The sequence below is a fragment of the Malus domestica genome, chromosome 09 (assembly GCF_042453785.1).
Source record: "Malus domestica chromosome 09, GDT2T_hap1".
NCBI classification, from domain to species: domain Eukaryota; kingdom Viridiplantae; phylum Streptophyta; class Magnoliopsida; order Rosales; family Rosaceae; genus Malus; species Malus domestica.
Genome location: NC_091669.1, coordinates 32,626,714 through 32,647,163, shown reverse-complemented (window position 1 = coordinate 32,647,163; position 20,450 = coordinate 32,626,714). Strand labels below are relative to the sequence as shown.

General features: G+C 35.9%; 2 protein-coding genes across 2 annotated transcripts; both read right to left on the bottom strand.

Annotated features, from left to right (window-relative positions):
• Positions 1–10,128: 10,128 nt before the first annotated feature.
• LOC114826785 (protein C2-DOMAIN ABA-RELATED 4-like) lies at positions 10,129–11,146 on the bottom strand. The gene is made up of 2 exons (XM_029107541.2): positions 10,926–11,146; positions 10,129–10,624 (listed from the first exon to the last, which is right to left on the bottom strand). The coding sequence occupies exons 1-2, from the start codon at positions 11,034–11,036 to the stop codon at positions 10,238–10,240; spliced, it is 498 nt and encodes a 165-aa protein (XP_028963374.2). The 5' UTR covers positions 11,037–11,146; the 3' UTR covers positions 10,129–10,237.
• A 4,381-nt stretch (positions 11,147–15,527) lies between these two features.
• Positions 15,528–16,821, bottom strand: LOC103421897 (protein C2-DOMAIN ABA-RELATED 4-like). Its single transcript, XM_008359944.4, has 2 exons — positions 16,452–16,821; positions 15,528–16,160 (listed from the first exon to the last, which is right to left on the bottom strand). The coding sequence occupies exons 1-2, from the start codon at positions 16,560–16,562 to the stop codon at positions 15,774–15,776; spliced, it is 498 nt and encodes a 165-aa protein (XP_008358166.3). The 5' UTR covers positions 16,563–16,821; the 3' UTR covers positions 15,528–15,773.
• Positions 16,822–20,450: the final 3,629 nt, after the last annotated feature.

The window sequence follows — 20,450 nt, the reverse complement described above, 5'->3', positions numbered from 1 at the left end:
GATTGCTTGCTCCAAAATCGAAGAGGCACCGCCTTCCGAATCTCGAGAGCCAGACTCCCAACATGATTACTTTCTCAAAAATCGAAGAGAGGGTAAAGGAACAGTACCACTGCTGGATAATTGGAAAGTCCCTGTGTGTCAACCTCTGTGCTTCGTGGCAAGGTAGACTAGCAAACACGTCCAACCTTTACTCACATTCGAGAAAACACTCCCAACAAGATTGCTTGCTCCAAAATCGAAGAGGCACCGCCCTCCGAATCTCGAGAGCCAGACTCCCAACATGATTACTTTCTCAAAAATCGAAGAGACACCGCTCTCCGAATCTCGAGAGCCAGACCCCCAGCAGGATTGCTTTCTCAAAAATCGAAGAGGCATCGTTCTCCGAATCTCGAGAGCCAGATCCCCGACAGGATTGCTTGTTCGAAAATCGAAGAGGCACCACTTTCCCAACTTCAAGAGCTGGATCTCCTTGGATAAAGCTTGTTTGTAATCTTCACACGCAACATCAGCTTTCCAGATACCACAGACCACTTTTTCAAAGTGCTCTGACAGGGTTAAAACATGTGAAGCTGGCAGCTCCCACTACCGTGCTATAACCAAGCAGGGTAAAGGAATAGCATTATTACTTGATGTTAGGGAGACTCCTATATATGTCGACCTCCATCCCTAACGGACAGGCAGACCTGCAAAAATGCTCAACCCTTTCTCTTATCTGAGAGGGCACTCCCAACGAAGCCTTTCGAAATATTCAGCTTTCTTTCCCCCCGATAATACCTCTGTAAACAAGCTATACTAGAGCAAGAATATCTCATATCATCAGGGTTAAAAGCAAGAGTATCCCATATCATGCTTTTTCCCTGTCTTTTCCTTTGGCCTTGTTCTTACCTGCAAGACAAGGAGAAAGAGAGCAATCAGTCAGCACTTGGAATCAAGCTTCCAGCCAGGAACTGACTGCCTGGAACCCCTTACCTGATTACTTACCTGGCATTGCTCTCGAGTACTCATCTTCAAAATCTTATGCTTCCAGGGAAGATACCGCATCTGCCTGAGGAACAAATAGGGCAAGTGAGAAGGATACAAGGAAGCATGTGGAGACAAGCGTAACAGCACACGTGCCGATACATCCACTACTCTGTCAAAAGCAAAAGTATCCCATATCAGCAGGGTCGAACGTACTCTAGATTTGATGGACTTGTTTTGACCCTCAAATTCTTCAGTCGGCCTTATACTCTGGAGGAAACCAGAAAACCCTCCAGCCCAGTTCAAGAATAAGCCTGTGGAAAGTTACTTCTTCAAAAGCAAAAGTATCCCATATCATCTCTCCTCATTTTTCTTCTCTTTATCCTTCATGCTGCCTGCAAGATAGGGAGAATGTGAACAATCAGCCGGAGCTCTGATTGCTTACCTTGTCTGTCACCTCTTTCAGCAGATCCCCTAGCTCGGCGACTTGGGGGACTCCTACTACATGGTTTGTATCGCGCTTGACCAAACATGAAACTACAAGTAAGCTTCAAGTGAAATTGATACATTACCTTGTGCATCTCCACCAGTTACAGATACCACCCCTGGATGGAGGAAGAGTACTTCCAGAGAAGATGCCACATCTACCTATGAGACAGATAAGGCAAGTCAAGACGATACCACACTCCGGTACTTAGAAGTTTCGTGGCTACGAGATCATTCTCCCATAATATTTCCTAATGTCATTTGTACTAAATCATTCACTTGTACTCATTAAAGGAGAGCTTGAACCTATGTACTTGTGTAAACCCTTCACAATTAATGAGAACTCCTCTATTCCGTGGACGTAGCCAATCTGGGTGAACCACGTACATCTTGTGTTTGCTTTTGTGTAAACCCTTCACAATTAATGAGAACTCCTCTATTCCGTGGACGTAGCCAATCTGGGTGAACAACATACATCTTGTGTTTGCTTTCCTATCTCTATCCATTTATATACTTATCCACACTAATGACCGGAGCAATCTAGCGAAGATCACAAAAAGTGACCGTTTTCGCTACCTAGGATCTATCTTGCAAGAGAACGGAGAATTAGATGGAGATCTCAACCATAGAATACAAGCTGGATGGATGAAGTGTAAGAGTGCATCCGGCGTGTTGTGTGACCGTCGTAGGCCACTGAAGTTCAAGGGAAAATTTTATAGGACGGCAATAAGGCCAGCGATGTTGTATGGCACAGAATGTTGGGCAGTGAAGCATCAACGTACACAAAATGGGTGTAGCGGAGATGAGGATGCTTCGTGGGATGTATGGGCACACGAGAAAGGATAAGATTGGGAATGAGGTTATCCGAGGTAAAGTAGGAGTAGCCAAAATTGAAGGAAATATGAGAGAAAATCGGTTCCGGTGGTTTAGACATGTGCAAAGAAGGCCTACTGACGCTCCGGTTCGAAAATGTGACTACGGGACAGAGGTTCAGGGCCGAAGGGGTAGAGGAAGACCTAGGAAAACTTTGGAAGAGACCCTAAGAAAAGACTTTTTGAGAAGAGACCCTAAGAAAAGACTTGAGTACTTGGATCTAACGGAGGACATGACACAAAACTGAGCGCAATGGCGTTCTAGGATTCATATATGCCGACCCCACTTAGTGGGAAAAGGCTTTGTTGTTGTTGTTGTTGTTGTAGCAAAATGAAAAATAACCATGTTTATACACTTTAATGCGGATTTGATCTTTACCAATTATTTTATTTTCTAACAATTTGTTATTTATAATCGTTTTTACAATAGAAGCGTTTTTAAAATTCGTTTGGAAGTGCTACTCAATAAAACGCTATTACTCACTAACATTTTTGGTCAATAACACTTGTTTGTAGGGTTTTGATGAGAAAATAAGAAGTGTGTTGTTTGACAAGCAACCAAATAGGTGCTTTTACATCGCACAAAAGTGCTTTCGATACTATAGTGATTGGACGCCAATGAAAAAAGCATTTCAGAAGTGGTAAGTCAAGGACAATATTGTCCAAGGAACTCGGCTTCCCTCATACCAGATATGCCAAGTTCATCTCAAAGCTCATTGACATATGCACTGCTCCATCTTTCATGTGGCCTTCTATTCCATTGAAATATTAGGATATGTTTGGTACACTATTTAAATTTAACTTTTTAGACTAAAAAACATCGTCGGAAATCTCTGACAAGTCGACACAGCCTCGCGCGAAGAGAGCGAGAGTCTAAAACATATTTGTGGAATTTGAAGGGCGTTTCAGACCTTTCAATTTATAATTAGGGGTAGTTTCGGATTGAAAAACTTTCATTAAAGGATCCAAGTGCTTCTCATCAAGGGGACCAAGAGCTTCCCAATTTTTCACTTGGCAGCACTATAGAGAAATCACCTCCTTGGTAATTTTATTAAAATAAATCACTCCAAGTACTTCAACTTCTTATCAAAAGTCCTTTTAAAATTATTAAATGACTATTTTTCGAAAGGAAATTGCTTGCACTCTTTGGGAAGCACTTTTAATTCTCCAAAAATATCATTCACATGATCATCATTTTATAAACAGTTCCAAACATGCTCACAGTCATTTTACTCAACCCCAATTTATTCTACTCCACCCTAAATTTTACCTGTAAGAAGATTAATTTGTCTAATGTTAGGCTTAATCCGCATTTCAATATCATGGTGTATATTTAAAAAGTTATTATATAAGTTGATGCCTCTATTAGTATCGATGGGAGTACTCAAAGACGTATAGTGGACGTGGTTTTGTCCTTGAACCCTACTTTTTTCTTAATAAATAATATTATTTACATTAAAGGGTAGAAGATTGAGCTAAGTATATCACTAAAATGTAGTATTAAGTGGCTCATCGGGGTTATTTCTGAAAGTAGTTGGAAATGCCCCCCTTGATTGATAATTTTGTTTGCATATCTTGATATATAAAGCCAACAACCCATTTTGGGGTCACAAGCTACACTAAAAAGTTTTGGACAAAAATACCCCCAAAACAAAAAATTTCAAAAAGCATCCCAAAATAATGTACCAAATAATGCAGGGGTATTTTTTTCATTTTAACAGTGTTTTTTTAATAATTAATTATTTTTTTATAGTTTTTTTTAATTAGTACCTCACAATAGGCTAGCAATAATGTGATTCAATTAGATGTTCATTAAATATTATTTTCCCTTTTTTTAAACACGTTCAAAACATCTTAAAAGGTGTGTAATGCCGGATATAAAAAAAGTCTTTCGCGTGCACATAATAATGTGATTAAATTAGTTGTCAAATGATTTTTTATTTTTTTACAAAGGATATTATCTATACTAAAGAGGAAGAGGTGGGCTTAGCCTAACAATGAGCTAGCAACAATGTGATTCAATAAGTTGTTTATTAAATATTATTTTCTTTATTCTTAATGTAAATTCAATAGAATGTAGATGAAAATTGAAAGACCGATTTTATTATGTGAATTGAGCTGCTTTGATTGATTTATGAGGGGTTTTTTCTAGCATAATATAAGATTATTCATTTACTTCAAATATTTGACTTTTCTTCAGTTAATTCACGCATATAAATACATTTAAAACGTGTCTCACATGTAACACGCCGTGATTTAAAAAATACCTTACGCATGCGCTCACACGCATGCATGATGGCTAGTATAGCACTAAAATGGACTCAATTTTGGCATCAACAACTTTACACCCCATAATTTGTTTACTTGATATATAGATGCATGATTGGTTAAACTGAAATTAAATGAACAGTATTTTAGTGACCAAAATTGAAAATGAAAATTTTCAAACATTGTTAAGTATAACAGCAATAATGATAGTATGATGAAAAAATAATACATATAATTAAAAAGCTTCTAACGAATAACTATAGATGTAGACACGTTTAGTTGATCTGCCAATTTGTATTTTTTAGGACAAACTTTCAGTCACCCCTCTCACAACGGCACAATTTTTGCAATAATTTACATATAAATTATAAAAATGGTTCATTTTAAATGAATGAATAAAATAAATAGTGTCAACGAGATACATATTCATTTATTTGTTAGTATCACATTAAAAAAAAATGTGAAACTATGCTACCTCCCACAAATTCTTCCGATAAATAAGGTGGAAACCATTTGCCCGACACTACCCGATATCGTTTTGCATATTTTTGTTCAATGAATTGTTTTTTCATTTGTCAAATCCTCATTTGTTAAGTGTATAATGTAGCATTGTCTCAAAACTAGAGACCGTGGTTGTAAGTGGTTGTTGTTTTTTCTTTAAAAAGAGGATGACTTAGTGGCTGTCGCGTCAGTCCACTCTTTTACGAGCCGGAAAGATTCACAATAGTATTTTAGTCTCTTTTTAGTTACCTTCGTTTGATTTATCAGTACTAGAAATCGAAGCATGTCCACCATAGTGTGATTCACAAGTTCCAAAAATCAAATTCAGAACATACTAGGTGGAATGCGTGCCTGAAATTCATTGTTTATGATATACTTTGTTGTGTAGTTATTTGGATGTTTAGATTGAAGATTGTTTCTTGAATCTGCCACCTTGCTGGTATATAATATGTTGCAGGGTGCATTTTTGCTCACCACCATAACTACGGTATATGCTCACCATACACCTAATTATTTAACATGTGTCATTTCACCTAATTCTAGTTAACTTTTACATTAAATGGTACTTTTTCAATTTTGAAAAACATTAACTAGGGTTAAGTAAAATGACACTTAGCAGATGATTAGGTAAGTGTATGATGAGCATACACCAAAGTTTAGGGTGGTGAATAAAAATGCTTCCTACGTTGCATATGTTTTTTTATGCATTGGATGCCAAAGAAAATGAAATAATATCAATGCAATGGTGTATTTAACAATATTTTGGTGCAATCCTGATGTAGTTTTTAGAGAGAGGATCCCGGAAATCATTCAATCACATCCGTTCATCGTACATCGTGCGGTCAATTTTCGTCAAGTACTGTTTATATTTAATTTTAAGTAAACAAAATTACAATGATTTATGACCGCACGATGTACGATAAACGAATGTGATTTTGAGGATCCCCGGGATTTTCACATAAAGGATCCGGCAAGGATCCTCACTCATAGTTTTCAGCTATTTGCGGTCCAAATGTTCTGTTTATAAATTTACACAAATTGCTAATCAACACCCAAATGACGTAACCATTGTCTGGAAGCTCCAATTTCGGCAACAATCACGTTGAATGCGTTTTGAAATTTGCACTGGCTGTCTCATAAAAAGTAAACGCAACACCCATGTAATTGAGTAATAAACCTGTTTTTTTTTTCTTCGAACAAACGATATTAAGTTATAAATCTGCTTGTACCCAAGTTTACAATTTTGGTCTAATTGATAATAAGCTTTAATCTAGCAGCCCAAATAAAGGTGACAGAGATACCATATTAAATCACAAGCCCTTGATTTAAGTGATTCAAAGCATTTTCATTGCGTATTAAGGTGATGGACATAATCAAGGCTAGCCAATGTCAATCATCAATTGAGGAAGCTTTCCCTTGATTGACGTGATCACGGGGCAACGTATTTGGATAACCACATTAGGATTTATCCGTACACAGTGGCGAAGCCAGGAATTTTCGGCAGGAGGGGCGAAATTTAAAAGTGTAAAAGGTTCATAAAAAATATAGACAACCAAATCTTTGTACATAATATACAATATTAATATCGTTCATAACTACCTGGAATACTCGAAGGAGGATTTGGAGTAACTGAAATATTCGAAGAAAGTCTATCCGGAAATATTCAAATAAGGACTATCCGTTGTACCCGGAATATTTGAAGGAGGATTTAAACACTGTTTTTTATAGTATTGTTACGTACATTACGTAATTGTACAATAGAAACAAAATAGATAAAAAGCATATTACGCTAATTCTATATCAATTAAACAACTAATGCAAAACACCACTTACAAATTGTAGGTATTATAGTAGTCAAACAATGTGCATAGTTATTATTTTTATATAAGTATGATAAATGTTTTATATAAAAAATAGATAAGTATACCTTGTTCATAAAAGGAAAAAAAAAACAAAAAAAACAAAAATAAATAAATAAAAGAATGAAAAATTAATTAGAGATGCTTGGGTTCAAATGACGTGTGAGCCATAAATGTCAAAGGATTTGTTCTATTTGAATAAAACGTCATCATCCACTTTAAGTGCTCAACCAAACGACATCGTTTGCTAAGATTTGTTTTATAATATTGCTTCTTCTTCCTCCTCTTGACCTGGCCGCTATTGCTGCTCGGGTTTTGCCCTTCCTCACAGGGTGGTTTCAGGCAGTCTGGGTGGGTAAAATGGGCTTCGGTGAAGGGGTTTTTCGAGAGCCGGATGGGCAACTTCCCACTTTTTTCCATAACGTGTGTCCGCCTATGGGAGCAACAAAAGTTGCAGAACATTCTTACAGGTTTTCCGACTAACGAGAGGGGCGGCTACACTCTCCTGGCCTTATTTTCCGACGAGAGGAGGGGCGGACCCAGAAATCTAGTCCTATTTTCCGGCGAGGGGAGTGGCGGTCGCCACTCCTCGCCCTCACGTGGCTTCGCCACTGTCCGTACATATTTGAGCCCTATAAATATAAGGTTTGCAGAGGAGCAAAAGATCTCCGATCAAACACACAACTTGCCGTTTTCTTCAATTCCTATCTTATCATAATGTAGCCCTAGTCTAGATTATTTTATTTTCATGCAATTGACTTGCTCAATCTTCACCATCACCATCAAACATCATTTGGTTGTTTGTTCAAATCCTTGTCTCCAAGGTAGAGCACCAACCGAGGTTGAGAAGAAGTTCTTTACCCAGCTATTTAATCATTTGATCGAAAGTCAAATTCAAGATACAAACACAATTCACTCACATTTTTTCTACATCGACTAATTTAAACCACGTGATGGCACACTTTCGCATCTAAACAAAGGAGGATCAAACTTCTAGGTTTCCCGGTACGGCCAATAAATGGGAAACATAATTTTTAATGTTTGTACCACAATAGGAAGTCTGAACTGTCAGACCAATTGGGCGGCCCATGATTCCAAACCGCCCAGACGCGACCAATAATGTTGACAAGATTGTCCAACATTTCACTATGAAAATGGTAGGACCACGAGATTGGTCCAAGAAATCATGCAAGGCCTAAGACTTCAAGTTAAATGTCTGATCCAAGGTTCAAAATCAAGGATATGGATTGTCTGCCATCCTCATTTTATATCATTCTTATCTCTTTCTATTTCTGTAGTTACGGTTAAGTTACGTTAATATTTTATATATTTTTTTTATAGAAATAATAAGATAAAAAGCAATGAAAATATAAAATGTTGACGTGGGTTAACCGTGACCACATAAATAGAAGAAAATGAGAAGGATATGAGATGGGGGAGGGCAGACAATCCAAATCCCAAAATCAATCCAGAGAGATCGATATCTGTGTTCCACAAACAAAAAATGCGATGATGGTCTAGAGAAGCTCACACAAAACGTAAGAAAATAGCAAAGATCAAGTATATATGCAGGAGGAGTAATAATTTATGACCAATCTGAGGCAACCATGGTTCATGTCACGAAAGAAAAAGGTCCACGATTTCTTCTAGCGATATCCGGACACTAAAAAAAAACATTCTAGAAGATAGGATTTCGTCGAGCCAAATAAGGTTTGGTGGTATAATGTTTTACTCGATTGAAATTCGTCAGCAATATTAGTCGGGCAAAAGTCGTTTCACAAATGTTTGCCTGATGAATATAAAACTCCGTCAAGTGAAAGTCGTCGCTCAAATGTTAGCATATGAAAGTCAATCAACCCAGAAAGGCACGAACATTTCAAATTGAGTTGATTTCACGGCCATCATATCCAATTTCTTATGAGGTAATAAACACATGTGAACGTTTAGAGGTAAACTAATTCTCATTCCTATATTTTAGTATAGCATGGAACTTGAAGAATCAAAATAATTCAAATTTCCCTTCTTTGTAAGCAAACATGTCCTAATTTCGACACTATTTTGATAGCCTTTGCATTCCTTGATTTGGTCAATCTAAAGTAGGGCAGAAAGAAATCCCAATTTGATTGAACAAGCTGGCTGTTTAATCCAATTTTGCATCTACAACTTAGCACAATGAATAATTGGTTGACGCCTATCAATCTTCCAGCGGCTGAACCTACCACATAATATGCATCTCACAAAGTTCCCTATACAATTATCTTTGGTCCGTTTGTCTTTATTTTCTTTGATTCAGACGATGCTTTGGTTTTTTGCTTGTTAATTGAAGACTACTCGTCACTCAATACTACGGTCTAGTGGTATTTCTCTTCACTTGAAGGTGAGAGGTTTTAAGTTCAAATCTTGTAGATGACGAATTCAATACCAAATTAGGCTGCCCATTGTATGACTTAGCTGAATTCTCCCTCTCCTTAGTGTAAAAATATTGATATACTAAAAAAAAAAAAAAAAAAATTAAAGACTACTCACATAAGCATTATGTATGCGTGCTTAATTGTTAATTCTTGAGAAAATAGTAGATTGACTTCTAGATTGCTGCTCGTACTTACGAAATTGGTAGATGGTTAATTAGGGTGTTATTGATTAAAGGTAGTGGAATCCGATACCCTAATATTTCTCACATTGGTTTTAACTCAAAATTTTATTCTCTTGCTTAATTGGTTGGCAATATTGAACACTCAACGCTCATGTCTCTGATGTCCGTCCTACTGCCAACTGTGTGACCTATAAATTGGCCAAGTTGACCCTTTATTTTGAAAACGATTTATTTTGGTTTGAAGAACCTCTAAACCTTATTCAGGTATGTTCTTCTAAATAGTTGCAATAAAATCTTTCATAATTCACTAACACCGCCATTGTATCGCTACCGCATCTCTTCTTGAAATGTTTTCTAGTAAGATGAAATTTCTCCTTATTTCACCCACCACCTCAAATTGTTTACTAGTAAGATGGTGGAATCAAATTTTTCGAATTAACAACTTCACATTCGTTTACATAAGAAATGAAATCAAATAAATGCATTTGATTGGTTAAGATTGAAAAAAAAATGAAGCTGTTCAAAAACATTTCTCGCATCCCAAATGATTGATGCGAATACATGCATGGGAGGGCAAAACTCATAGACATCGTTAACTCTACTCTTCACATATTTATTAACAAAAGAATTGAATTAGCCAGGACACCAAATACAACAATATACATGGAGAGAAAGTGGATGCAATTGCAATCAACAATCTACAGACCCCTAGAACTAGGAACATCAATCCACTGCAGTTGGAGTTCAACCTCCCCACACTCCACATTTCTGAGCCTGAGGGCCATGTTCTGGACAAGTTTGCCTTTAGACCAGATAATGCAGCTCTCTTCAGCAAGGCAGTTTTCCCTATTTGGTTGTACTTTTGTAATTACGGTTCCATCTGGGAGGCCTTCCAATCTCATCCTCAAGACTTTGATAAATAGTGCAATCTCAAACTCTGCGTCCCCCATTTTGTCATCAAAACTAAATCTGTCTTTATCATACACACACAGCGTGATGGGAAGATTTATTTCTGTGACAGAAAGTGTCAATGTTTCATCCCATACTGGATTCACATTCCTCTTCACCACACCAGTTTTCAGTTTCTGCATCATCAAAAAATTAGGTTAAATAAGCTGTACTATTTTCATGTCTGAGTTTAGTCAAGTTGACTACAATAGCGTGATTCACATCCACTGCACCAAAGTTTGAATCCTCCCACCCCGCATTCTTCTAACATGTCATCAAAAACCTTAATTTCAAGGACATATATATGACCAAACCCCAGAATCCCAAATGGATCAAGAAATGCATCAAAACTAGAAGAAAAAAAAAAAAAAAAACACACACACACACACACACACACAGAGTAAGTAGTAAAATGAAGGAAGCTAGCCAAATGAATACCTGCTTGCCCATTTTGACAACGACGTAAGGATCACTGCTTCTCATGTCTCTAACAGCAAGGTTCACTCCTCTCTGGAAGTGAACACTAAGCAGACCCATCATGTTCTCCATTAGATAAACAACAGATTTTGTTTAATTTATTTCCAAAAATGGCAGGAGTATAGGAAGGAATATGCAGGAGAGGAGGGTGAGAAATTTTGCTCTCTTTGTATTCAAGTATATCTATGTATGAAGGAGTTTTGATGTCAAACCACTGCCTTTCCTCACTTTTATACACAAAATTGTCTGAAGAGTCAAAGAACATCCTATGTGCTTTTGATTTTCAACAAGTGGATTACGTGACCCTCAAAATCAACCCAACCAACAATAGTCACGCGCTCTCATAGACCTGTTCGCTCCAGCCTAATCATCAACAATCAAAAGAAAGGGAAAAGAAAAAGACCCTTTCTAATTGACCAAAAAAATAAATTACTGAGTAAACAGTCGAGGGAGACACATTGAAAAATTGGTAAGCAACCTAATAATCAATAATTAAAAGAAAGAAAAAACCAAAAAGAAGACCCTTTCTAATTGAACTAAAAATATAAAAATTACAGAGCAAACAACTGAGGGAGACTCATTGTGAATTCGGTAAGCACCCAATAATCAACAATTTAAAGAAAGAAAGAAAAAAAATAGAAGACCCTTTCTAATTGGACTGAAAAATAAAATACATAGTAAACAGTTGACAGATACTCATTGTTAATTCGGTATGATTACTGTACACAAATCGTCATACCAATTATCATACCAAACTTTTAGTATATCAAATTATACTAAATTTTTTGTGTACCGAATTTCAATATGCCATAAAATTCAGCTGACATGGTATCATAATGGTACTGTAGCAATTTGGTATTGAGCTATTTTTTTTGGGCCCAAAACATGTTTTTGCTAAGCAAGCAGCCCATGTATGAAGATGAAACTTAATATCATCTTTTATTTTGAAATAATCTAATATACATATAACATTAAACCTACAACCAAAATTCATAATTCACCATTATTTCACACAATTATTAAACCATGCACCCAAGATTAAAAATAAAAGTTAGGGTTACAAGCCAAATCAAATAGAAGGTAAAACTTTCAAGTTGCAAACTAATGAAATATATCAAAGATAAAAGTTAACAATTAGTATTATATTTATATATGAAATTGTTTGGGCATTCCAAAAATCTCATATTACTCTCCAAACTTTTTATAATTAGAAAAAAAAAATTACAATTATATGATGCATAACGAGATTTTTTTTTAGTGCTCATCACAATTCTCTTTATACATACATAATATATATATACATACATAATATATATATATATATATTCAATACGATAGAGTAATACCGCCAGTATTGGTTAATATCAGTACCATACCAAATATCTTCGGTTGGGCACCGTACCATTATCGTTTTTCATCTAATCCTTCATAAATTTTTGTCACGTGACACACTTAAGAGATTGTAACAACGTCATTTCTCAATCCTAAACCCTTAACATTGCATATAAGTTTTAAATCTAATTGCCAAGTTTCTCTCCAAAGTTAAACCCTCTACCAATTTTTTTTCTTCGGTCAAATAAGTTCTTAAACTTATTATAAGCTATCAATCTATCCATCAAAATGCGTCACAGGAAAATGATGCTGCTTAATTTGACATATAATTGGATATAATAATTTCGAATATATGAGCATGAGGAAAATTGACAACTTTTAATGAATTTCAAAATTCTTGTTAAAAAAAAAATCGAAGGACTTAATTTTTACTTAACTAACAATTCAGGAACCAAATCACCAAATTACTCATTACAATTTTTTTACAAGGCATAGAACATTTCTCACTTGCTTGCCTTAAAATTGTGTCTCCTCCTTCATTTTTTGGTATGTATCATATCCCTTAACCCCAACTTAACTCTGTTAACCGTTACTAAATTGAAAAATAAATAAATAAAATTTTAAACAAAATCTCATAAACCAAACTCCTAACCGCTCCTACTCACCCATAAAAGCCAGCCACCCCCGGCCTTACTCGTCGTCGGCCCACAGCTGAAGCTTCCTCTCTCACTGGGCTTAAGATTGGGCTTAAGATTTAGCCCATCTAGTGGTATTCCTTTTCACTTGTAAGTGAAAGGTCTTAAATTTCATTCTCGCCAAAGGAGAATTTGAACCATATTATTGCTAGCCCAATGTGTGGCTAAGCCCATCCCCTCTCATTTAGTGTAGATAATACCGATTGTTAAAAAAAAAAAAAAATCCATCAAAGATCATTGTTTTTTTAATCAAATTGGCTCAATGCCCCCAATCTACTAGTTTAGTGATAAAAATCATTGCTTTACGTTAATTGTACTCTAATTGACAAGGATTAACGTATTATTTTCAATTTGATTGATTTAGGAGCAAGGATGGGGTTATTTCCAACAGTTCGAGATTGATTTGAAAATTTAGGAAAGCTAATTGAATAGTCCCCCCATGGATGAGATTATTCAGAGAGAGAGAGAGAGAGAGAGAGAGAGTTGGGAGGATTTGGCGACAGCAAGTAGAATCAGGGGTTGCCACCAATAACAGTTGGGCATGGTGGCCGGACTTTGGTGGCAGCTAGTTTCTTGATTTTGTTGTGACGTGTGTTTATACATGGAGGACACCATTTCCAGGACAGGAAACCCGATGTCATTAACTGAAGACTCCATGACTCTTCCAATGATATTCGCTCTATTAAGTTTCATAAAACACTTTGAGAAGGCTGATGAAGTGACCTTTTTGGAGAAAGTATCAAAGAATCTTCACCAACTGAGACGTAGGATAAATAGGCATACAGACTCAAAGAGAATCTCTGTCTATCCAGTCAGTCGAGACTTCTAAGGCATACTGATTCTACATCTCCAGCCCCGTCTATCTAGTTGGTTGGCTTCACTTGTTGCTTCTTAAAAACTCATTCACCCAGCTGGTTGTCGTCCATTGACAGCAAACCCAAACTCACCTATCCAATCGAAATTCGTGTTGATGGTTCATGAATCAGTTAGTTTTCACAAAAGGTGTAAAAGGATTTCACGTAAAGCCTTGATTTGTGTGTCGAGTTGAAGGTCCTCTCTATGTTGCCAACACTCTTGCATTTATAGGAATAAATTACTGAATGTTCAAGTTGTAGAGTCTGATAGTATTGCAAATCCTTGGAATATTATCTTGATATACTTAGAATTATCCTCAATTTCCTCACAAATGATTCTTCCACCAAAACTCTATCACTACCGAGTTTCACCTTCTTCGACTCGAACTATGATTCTGAACCTAAACTAATTATGCGATTAGTTCAAATTTCATCCAGACGCCAATCATGGTCATTCATCCAGAATCTAATTCTGATCCTCAAGCAATTCTACTTTGTCTAGAACTCAATCACGCCACCAGCAATGTACTACTGGGCCGAAATTCACAGTCTCTTTTCTAGGCTGACTCCTAACAACTCAACTGAAATCAGGAACGCATGCCTGAAGTCATCTAGATCTTCTTTTAATCTGACAGCTCCAAAGATATGGTTGATAATGCAAAATCTGTTATAAAGAATTGGATACATAGGTTGCTTTGGTGTTGTGCTTGTTAAGCGGAGAAGATTGACATAAGAATTGGTAGGTGAATAATTAGGGTTCTATACTATTGATTAATGGTTGTGGAATTCGAAAGAGAAGTGTTACACTTATCATTTATTTGTATCATCATTTGTACTCTCCCTCTAATAAAGATAAGGCCCACCAACACATGTGGATCCTATCTATTAGAGTGATATGTACAAATGATGGTACAAATAGATGATGAATAACACTTTTGAATTTGAAACCCCAATGTTTTTCATACCATGTTTTTATACCACATTTCTATACCACCTTAGGTGACATCTGATGTAGACAGCCACATCATTAGAAAAATTTGCAAAACCTAAGGAAATGAAGGAGAGAGACTTCTCATATACCACAATCATCATTTAATTAATTAGTTTTTATTAATTATTAGTTTATTAAATAATGAACTAAATTAAAAAAATCTGATTAATTTAAATGATGTGGATGTCCACATCAAATGCCATCTAAGATGGTATGAAAAATGTGGTACAAAAACATAGTATGAATAACATTACTCCAATATTTCTTACATTGGTTAACTCTAAATTTATTCTCTTGCTTAATCAGTTGCATGCTCAATTTAGTATTCTTAAACCAAATTCACTTTTCTCAACTAGGTTTGTGTTGAATTAATTTGAGTGAGGTTAATTTTTTATTTTTATTTTTAGTAATGATACAGTTACAACCTATTTGAACCATCTCTTCTAGTAGATGTTATGTGAGACTCATCTATTTGAGAGAAATTATACAAATTATGGTCCTTCCTAGTTCCTACTTTTTCCAACTTTGTAAGTTCGACCTCGTGCTTGCATATCGATATCCCACGGACTTGGTCCACCACAACCCACACATATATAATAACAAATTTTCTTCTATTAAGAATGGTAGAATCCAATTTTTTGAATCAACAAGTTCACACAATAATTTGTTTACGTAAGAAAATATTGTATGATTAGTACAAATAAGAAATGAATTTATTGATTAAAATTGTAAAAAAAATGAAGGTGTTCAAACAACTCTCGCATCCCAAATGATTGATACCAAAACCTGGGAGGATAAAACTCATAAAAACCGATCACTCCATTTCACATCTTTATGAACAAAAGAATTGAATAAGCCAGGCCACCAAATCCAACTGTATACATGGAGAGAGAGAGAGAGAGAGAGAGAGAGAGAGAGAGCAATTGCAATCTACAATCTACAGACCCCTAGAACTAGGAACATCAATCCACTGCAACTGGAGTTCAACCTCCCCACACTCCACATTTCTGAGTCGGAGGATCATGTTTTGAACGAGTTTGCCATTGGACCAGATAATGCAGCTTTCTTCAGCAAGGCAGTTTTCCCTGCTTGGTTGTACTTTTGTAAGTATGGTTCCATCTGGGAGGCCTTCCAATTGCATCCTCAAGACTTTGATAAATAGTGCAATATCAAACTCTGCTTCCCCCATTTTGTCATCAAAACTAAATGTGTCTTTATCGTACACAGAAAGCGTGATCGGAAGATTTGGTTCTGCAACTGAAAGTGTCAATCTTTCATCCCATTCTGGATTCACATTCCTCTTCACTACACGAGTTTTCAGTTTCTGCATCATCAAAAATAGGTTTAATTAATAAGCTATCAAGTGCTATATGCATATATAAGTTTACCAAATTAAGTTGACTACAATAGCGTGATCCACCCTCCGCACCAAACTTCGGTTCCCCCCACCCCGTGTAGTTCTAACATGTCGTCTAAAACCTAAATTTTCAGAAACATACAACCAAAAGCCACAAACCCCAGAAACCCAAATGGATCAAGAAATGCATCAAAACAAAAAAAGAAACACACAAAAAAGCTAGTAAATTGAAGGAAGCTAGCAAAATGAATATATTACCTGCTTGCCCATTTTAACAACAACATAAGGATCACTGCTTGTCAGGTCTCGAACAGCAAGGTTCAATCCTCTTTGGACATGAATCCTCAGCAGACCCATCATGGTCTCCATTAGATCAACACCAGATTTTGTTTAATTTATTTCCACAAATTCAACTAGTACCAAAAATGGCACGATACGAAGGAAAATGCAGGAGAGGAGGGTGAGAAATTTGGTTTCTTTGTATTCAAGTGAATCTGTGTATGAAGGAGTTTTGATGCCAAACCACTGCCTTTCCTGCTTTTTATACACAAAATTGTCTGAACAGTATTCTTTATGCTTTACTAGAAGCCACCCCACTTGACCGAAAAGAAAAAGGAAGATGCCACCCTCTAACGCAATCCCCTGTGCTTTTAATGCTTTTAATTTTCAACATGTGCCTTACGTGACCCATCAAAATCAACCCAGCTAAGAATAATTAAAAAAACAAATTCTAATTGACCAAAACATAAAACAAAGTGTAAAGTGTGGACTTCGTCTTGAATTATTACTATAGTTACAATTAAGTTTTAGACTAATGTTTTTGGGGAATTTCATTTTTTGAAATTCTTTAAAATTGTCAATTTTCTTGTAGATGATAGATTTAAAGATTTTTCATCTAATCCATTATAAATTTTTGTCACGTGACACACTTAAGAGATCGTAACGTCATTTCTCAATCTTAAACCCTTAACATTGCATATAAGTTTTAAATCTAATTGCCAAGTTTCTCTCCAAAGTTAAACTCTCCACCAATTTTTTTGCTTTGGTTGAAAAAGCTATTAAACTTATTATAAGCTATCAATCTATCATTCAAAATGCGTCACATGAAACTCATGTTGCTTAAATTGACAGTTAATTGGATATAATAGCTTCGAATATATGAGCAACAGGAAAATTGACAACTTTTAATGAATTTCAAAATTCTTTTGAAAAGAAAAAATTGAAAGACCTAATTTTTACTTAACTAACAATTCAGGAACCAAATCACCAATTTACTCATTACATTTTTTTTATAAGGCATAGAACATTTCTCACTTGCTTGCCTTTAGTTTGTGTTTTTAATTTCTAATTTGTTGTGTATACAGATACAAGTTTGACATGTCGTTGAATGATCCGCTGAGATACGGGTCAAGTTTTGATCAAGTGGGCGGGGTTTTGTTTGTTTATAATTGACCGGAGAGTCGCAATGCTCGATTACAGGTTACAACCATGCTAGTTTGACTCAGCTCCAGTAAGACTAGCTCTACGAATTCCCTAGGAAATTTAAGTATGTAATTAACTCGGCGTTTCCTAATCCTAATAATCGTATAATTAAATAATTAATTCTAATTACACGGTATTACAGCTAGTGATTTTAGTAAAATTTGGGATTATCATAACGATAACGACAAGTGGATCAGAGACATTGCATCTGGAAGAAATTTATCTACGCTTATTGAATAAGTTTATAGTTTGGAAAGCATAATTTAAAACCAACGTTGAAACTTGAAACCGCCCGTTGCTTTAGCTGCAAGCATTAAGAGCACTTCCACCATGTGCTCCAGCTTGAGGGACAGGCACAGGAATAGGGCCAAAGAACCTGAGTGATGAAACCTAGTGTGTGCTGGCGAGCAAGCCCGAGCAGGCCTGAGGGAGAGGCCCGTGGAGAATTGCCAGCCCGAAAGCCTGGAGTGGGTTTGATGCAAGGCTGACGTCGCCCTGACGTCAGCCACGTTTTGCGTCAATCGCTGGGGCCCACGTGCGCAGGCCTTCGTCAGTGACCGTTAGAGGCCATGTAGTGCCTCGATGTCCGTTGGATCTCAATGGTTATTTGTTTTATACTGTTCGATTTCCAACGGTAATAATAATTTTAAAACCTTATTTAATTTCAACCGTTGAATCTGAGATCAACGATTCACGTTATTCACCTTTATAAATTAAAAAAATAGTTTAAAAATAAAAAATCTTACCATTGTGCCACGTGGCACAATCTGGAGTGTTGGAATTCAAATTTTTTTAATCCAACGGCAGAGAGTAATTGGGTGAATAAAAATTTAATAAAAATGTAAAAAATTAATAAAAATCAGAAGAAAAAAAATTTGAAAAATTAAAAAAAAAAATTGATTTTACTTTTCAATAAATACTTTCTCATTATCTTCTAACTTACACCACAATTTCATATTTTCTCAACTACTTTCAACCACATTCCTATCTTTCTCTCAAAGTTTCAATCCATTTTTTTTCAACAAAATAACTACTGATGCAGATACGAATTGGACGCTTATTGAAGATGTTGCGTTGTGTACTAGCTGGGTTGAAGTTACTCATGATCCTCTTATGGGTAATGAGATGTAGTTGTGAGAAATGTGGAGTCTTATTCATACCAATTTTCTTGAGAAAATTGGTGGGAAAAGAACCAAAGAATCGATGTCCAGTTGTTGGAAATTACTTAGCCAATCATTTAGTACATGGAGAGATGCCTTGGCACAAGCTAGTAGTAATCTTCGAAGTGTGGAAAATTTAGCAGATCGGGTAACAATATATTATTTATTTGTTTGTACTATACCCAAATTTACATTATAATTATTTGTTTGTATTATTTATTTGTTACCTACTTTCATTATAATTATTTCTTATATTATTTATTTGTTACCTACTTTCATTATAATTATTTCTTATATTATTTATTTGTTACTTACTTTCATTATAATTATTTCTTCTCCCGCATTGTGTAGGAATTTCAAGTACAAGCTTGGTATAATGACAAAACCAAAAGCAAAAACAAATCATTCAACCGGTGGGAATGTTGGAATATTGTCAAAGATTGTCTTGAATTCAAAGTTGTGTCTGTCGGTCCAAAGGTTTTCATGAACAACACCCCTCTACACTCTACACCCGATCATGCCTCGCATGTTCATGAAGATGACGCAGAAGAAGTGCCCGAAATGCCCCCCTGAACAAGCGTCGAGGTCGACCCGTTATCCAATTAGGCCTCAAGTTAAGAAGGCTTCAAAGAGAAAAGGGAGTGCTTCCAAGAATGATTATGCAAAGTATATGGAAGAACTTGCTCGCCAAGGTGAATTGACTTTGGTGCAGGAAATGGAGAAATTTGAGGCTGATAAGGCTAGAGAGGAAGCAAAAGTTGCAGCTGTTACGAGAGCATTTCAAGCTAATGATAGAGAAAAAGAGCTAATTAGGCAAGAAAGGGAACTTGTTAGAGAAGAAAGAGTGGCTCAACGAGATCGTGACATTATGAACACGCCTTTAGAAGGGAAGTCTCCAAATTCTAAATATTTTTGGAAGTCGGAGAAAGTGGACGTGGTGCGAAGGAGGTGTGCAAGAGAAGCGAGAGCAAGTAGAGATGATCCTAGCACGACAAGAGAAGATCATCCTAGCACCATAAATTGGTCAAGTGATGATGAATAAAGTACTTTTTTTAATTGGAAAAAAGCAAAAATTATGAATAATGATACAGATTTTGAATAATGATAGAGATCTTTAGAAAATTGATACATATTAATAATGATACAAATTTTGATTTTGGTGAAGAAGGAAGCAGAAACTATGAATAATGATAGAGATATTCAGAAAATTGGTGTGAGATTTCTAAGGATGGATGGTGGATTATATGGAGGATTCAGAAATGATTAGGTTGTAGATAATGCCACGTGGCATGTTATCATTCGTTAAAAATCTGATCGAAATCTATCCTAAAAAATTGTAAACATATTATGACACGTGGCACGACGTAATTGATTAAAAATCTTATCGGAAATATATCCTCAACGATTATGAAAAGGTACCAACACGTGGCACGAAGGCATTGGATAAAAATCTTATCGAAATCCATCACCAATAATTGTCTTTTCGGATAGTGACACGTGGCACAACGAGGACGATTAAAAATCTTATCCGAAATTACAAATGAAATTATTTTTTATTTATAAATAAATAAAATACTAATATTTTATTACTTTTTGCCAGGGCAGTGTAGGGGTG

What these genes read in the sequence shown, in the direction of transcription:
- LOC114826785 (XM_029107541.2), bottom strand. Translation starts at nt 11,036, where the DNA reads ATGGAGAACATGATGGGTCTGCTTAGTGTTCACTTCCAGAGAGGAGTG. An exon ending in TTGTCAAAATGGGCAAGCAG is followed by an intron (nt 10,625 to 10,925) that starts GTATTCATTTGG and finishes TTGATGATGCAG; the next exon opens with AAACTGAAAACTGGTGTGGT.
- LOC103421897 (XM_008359944.4), bottom strand. Translation starts at nt 16,562, where the DNA reads ATGGAGACCATGATGGGTCTGCTGAGGATTCATGTCCAAAGAGGATTG. An exon ending in TTGTTAAAATGGGCAAGCAG is followed by an intron (nt 16,161 to 16,451) that starts GTAATATATTCA and finishes TTGATGATGCAG; the next exon opens with AAACTGAAAACTCGTGTAGT.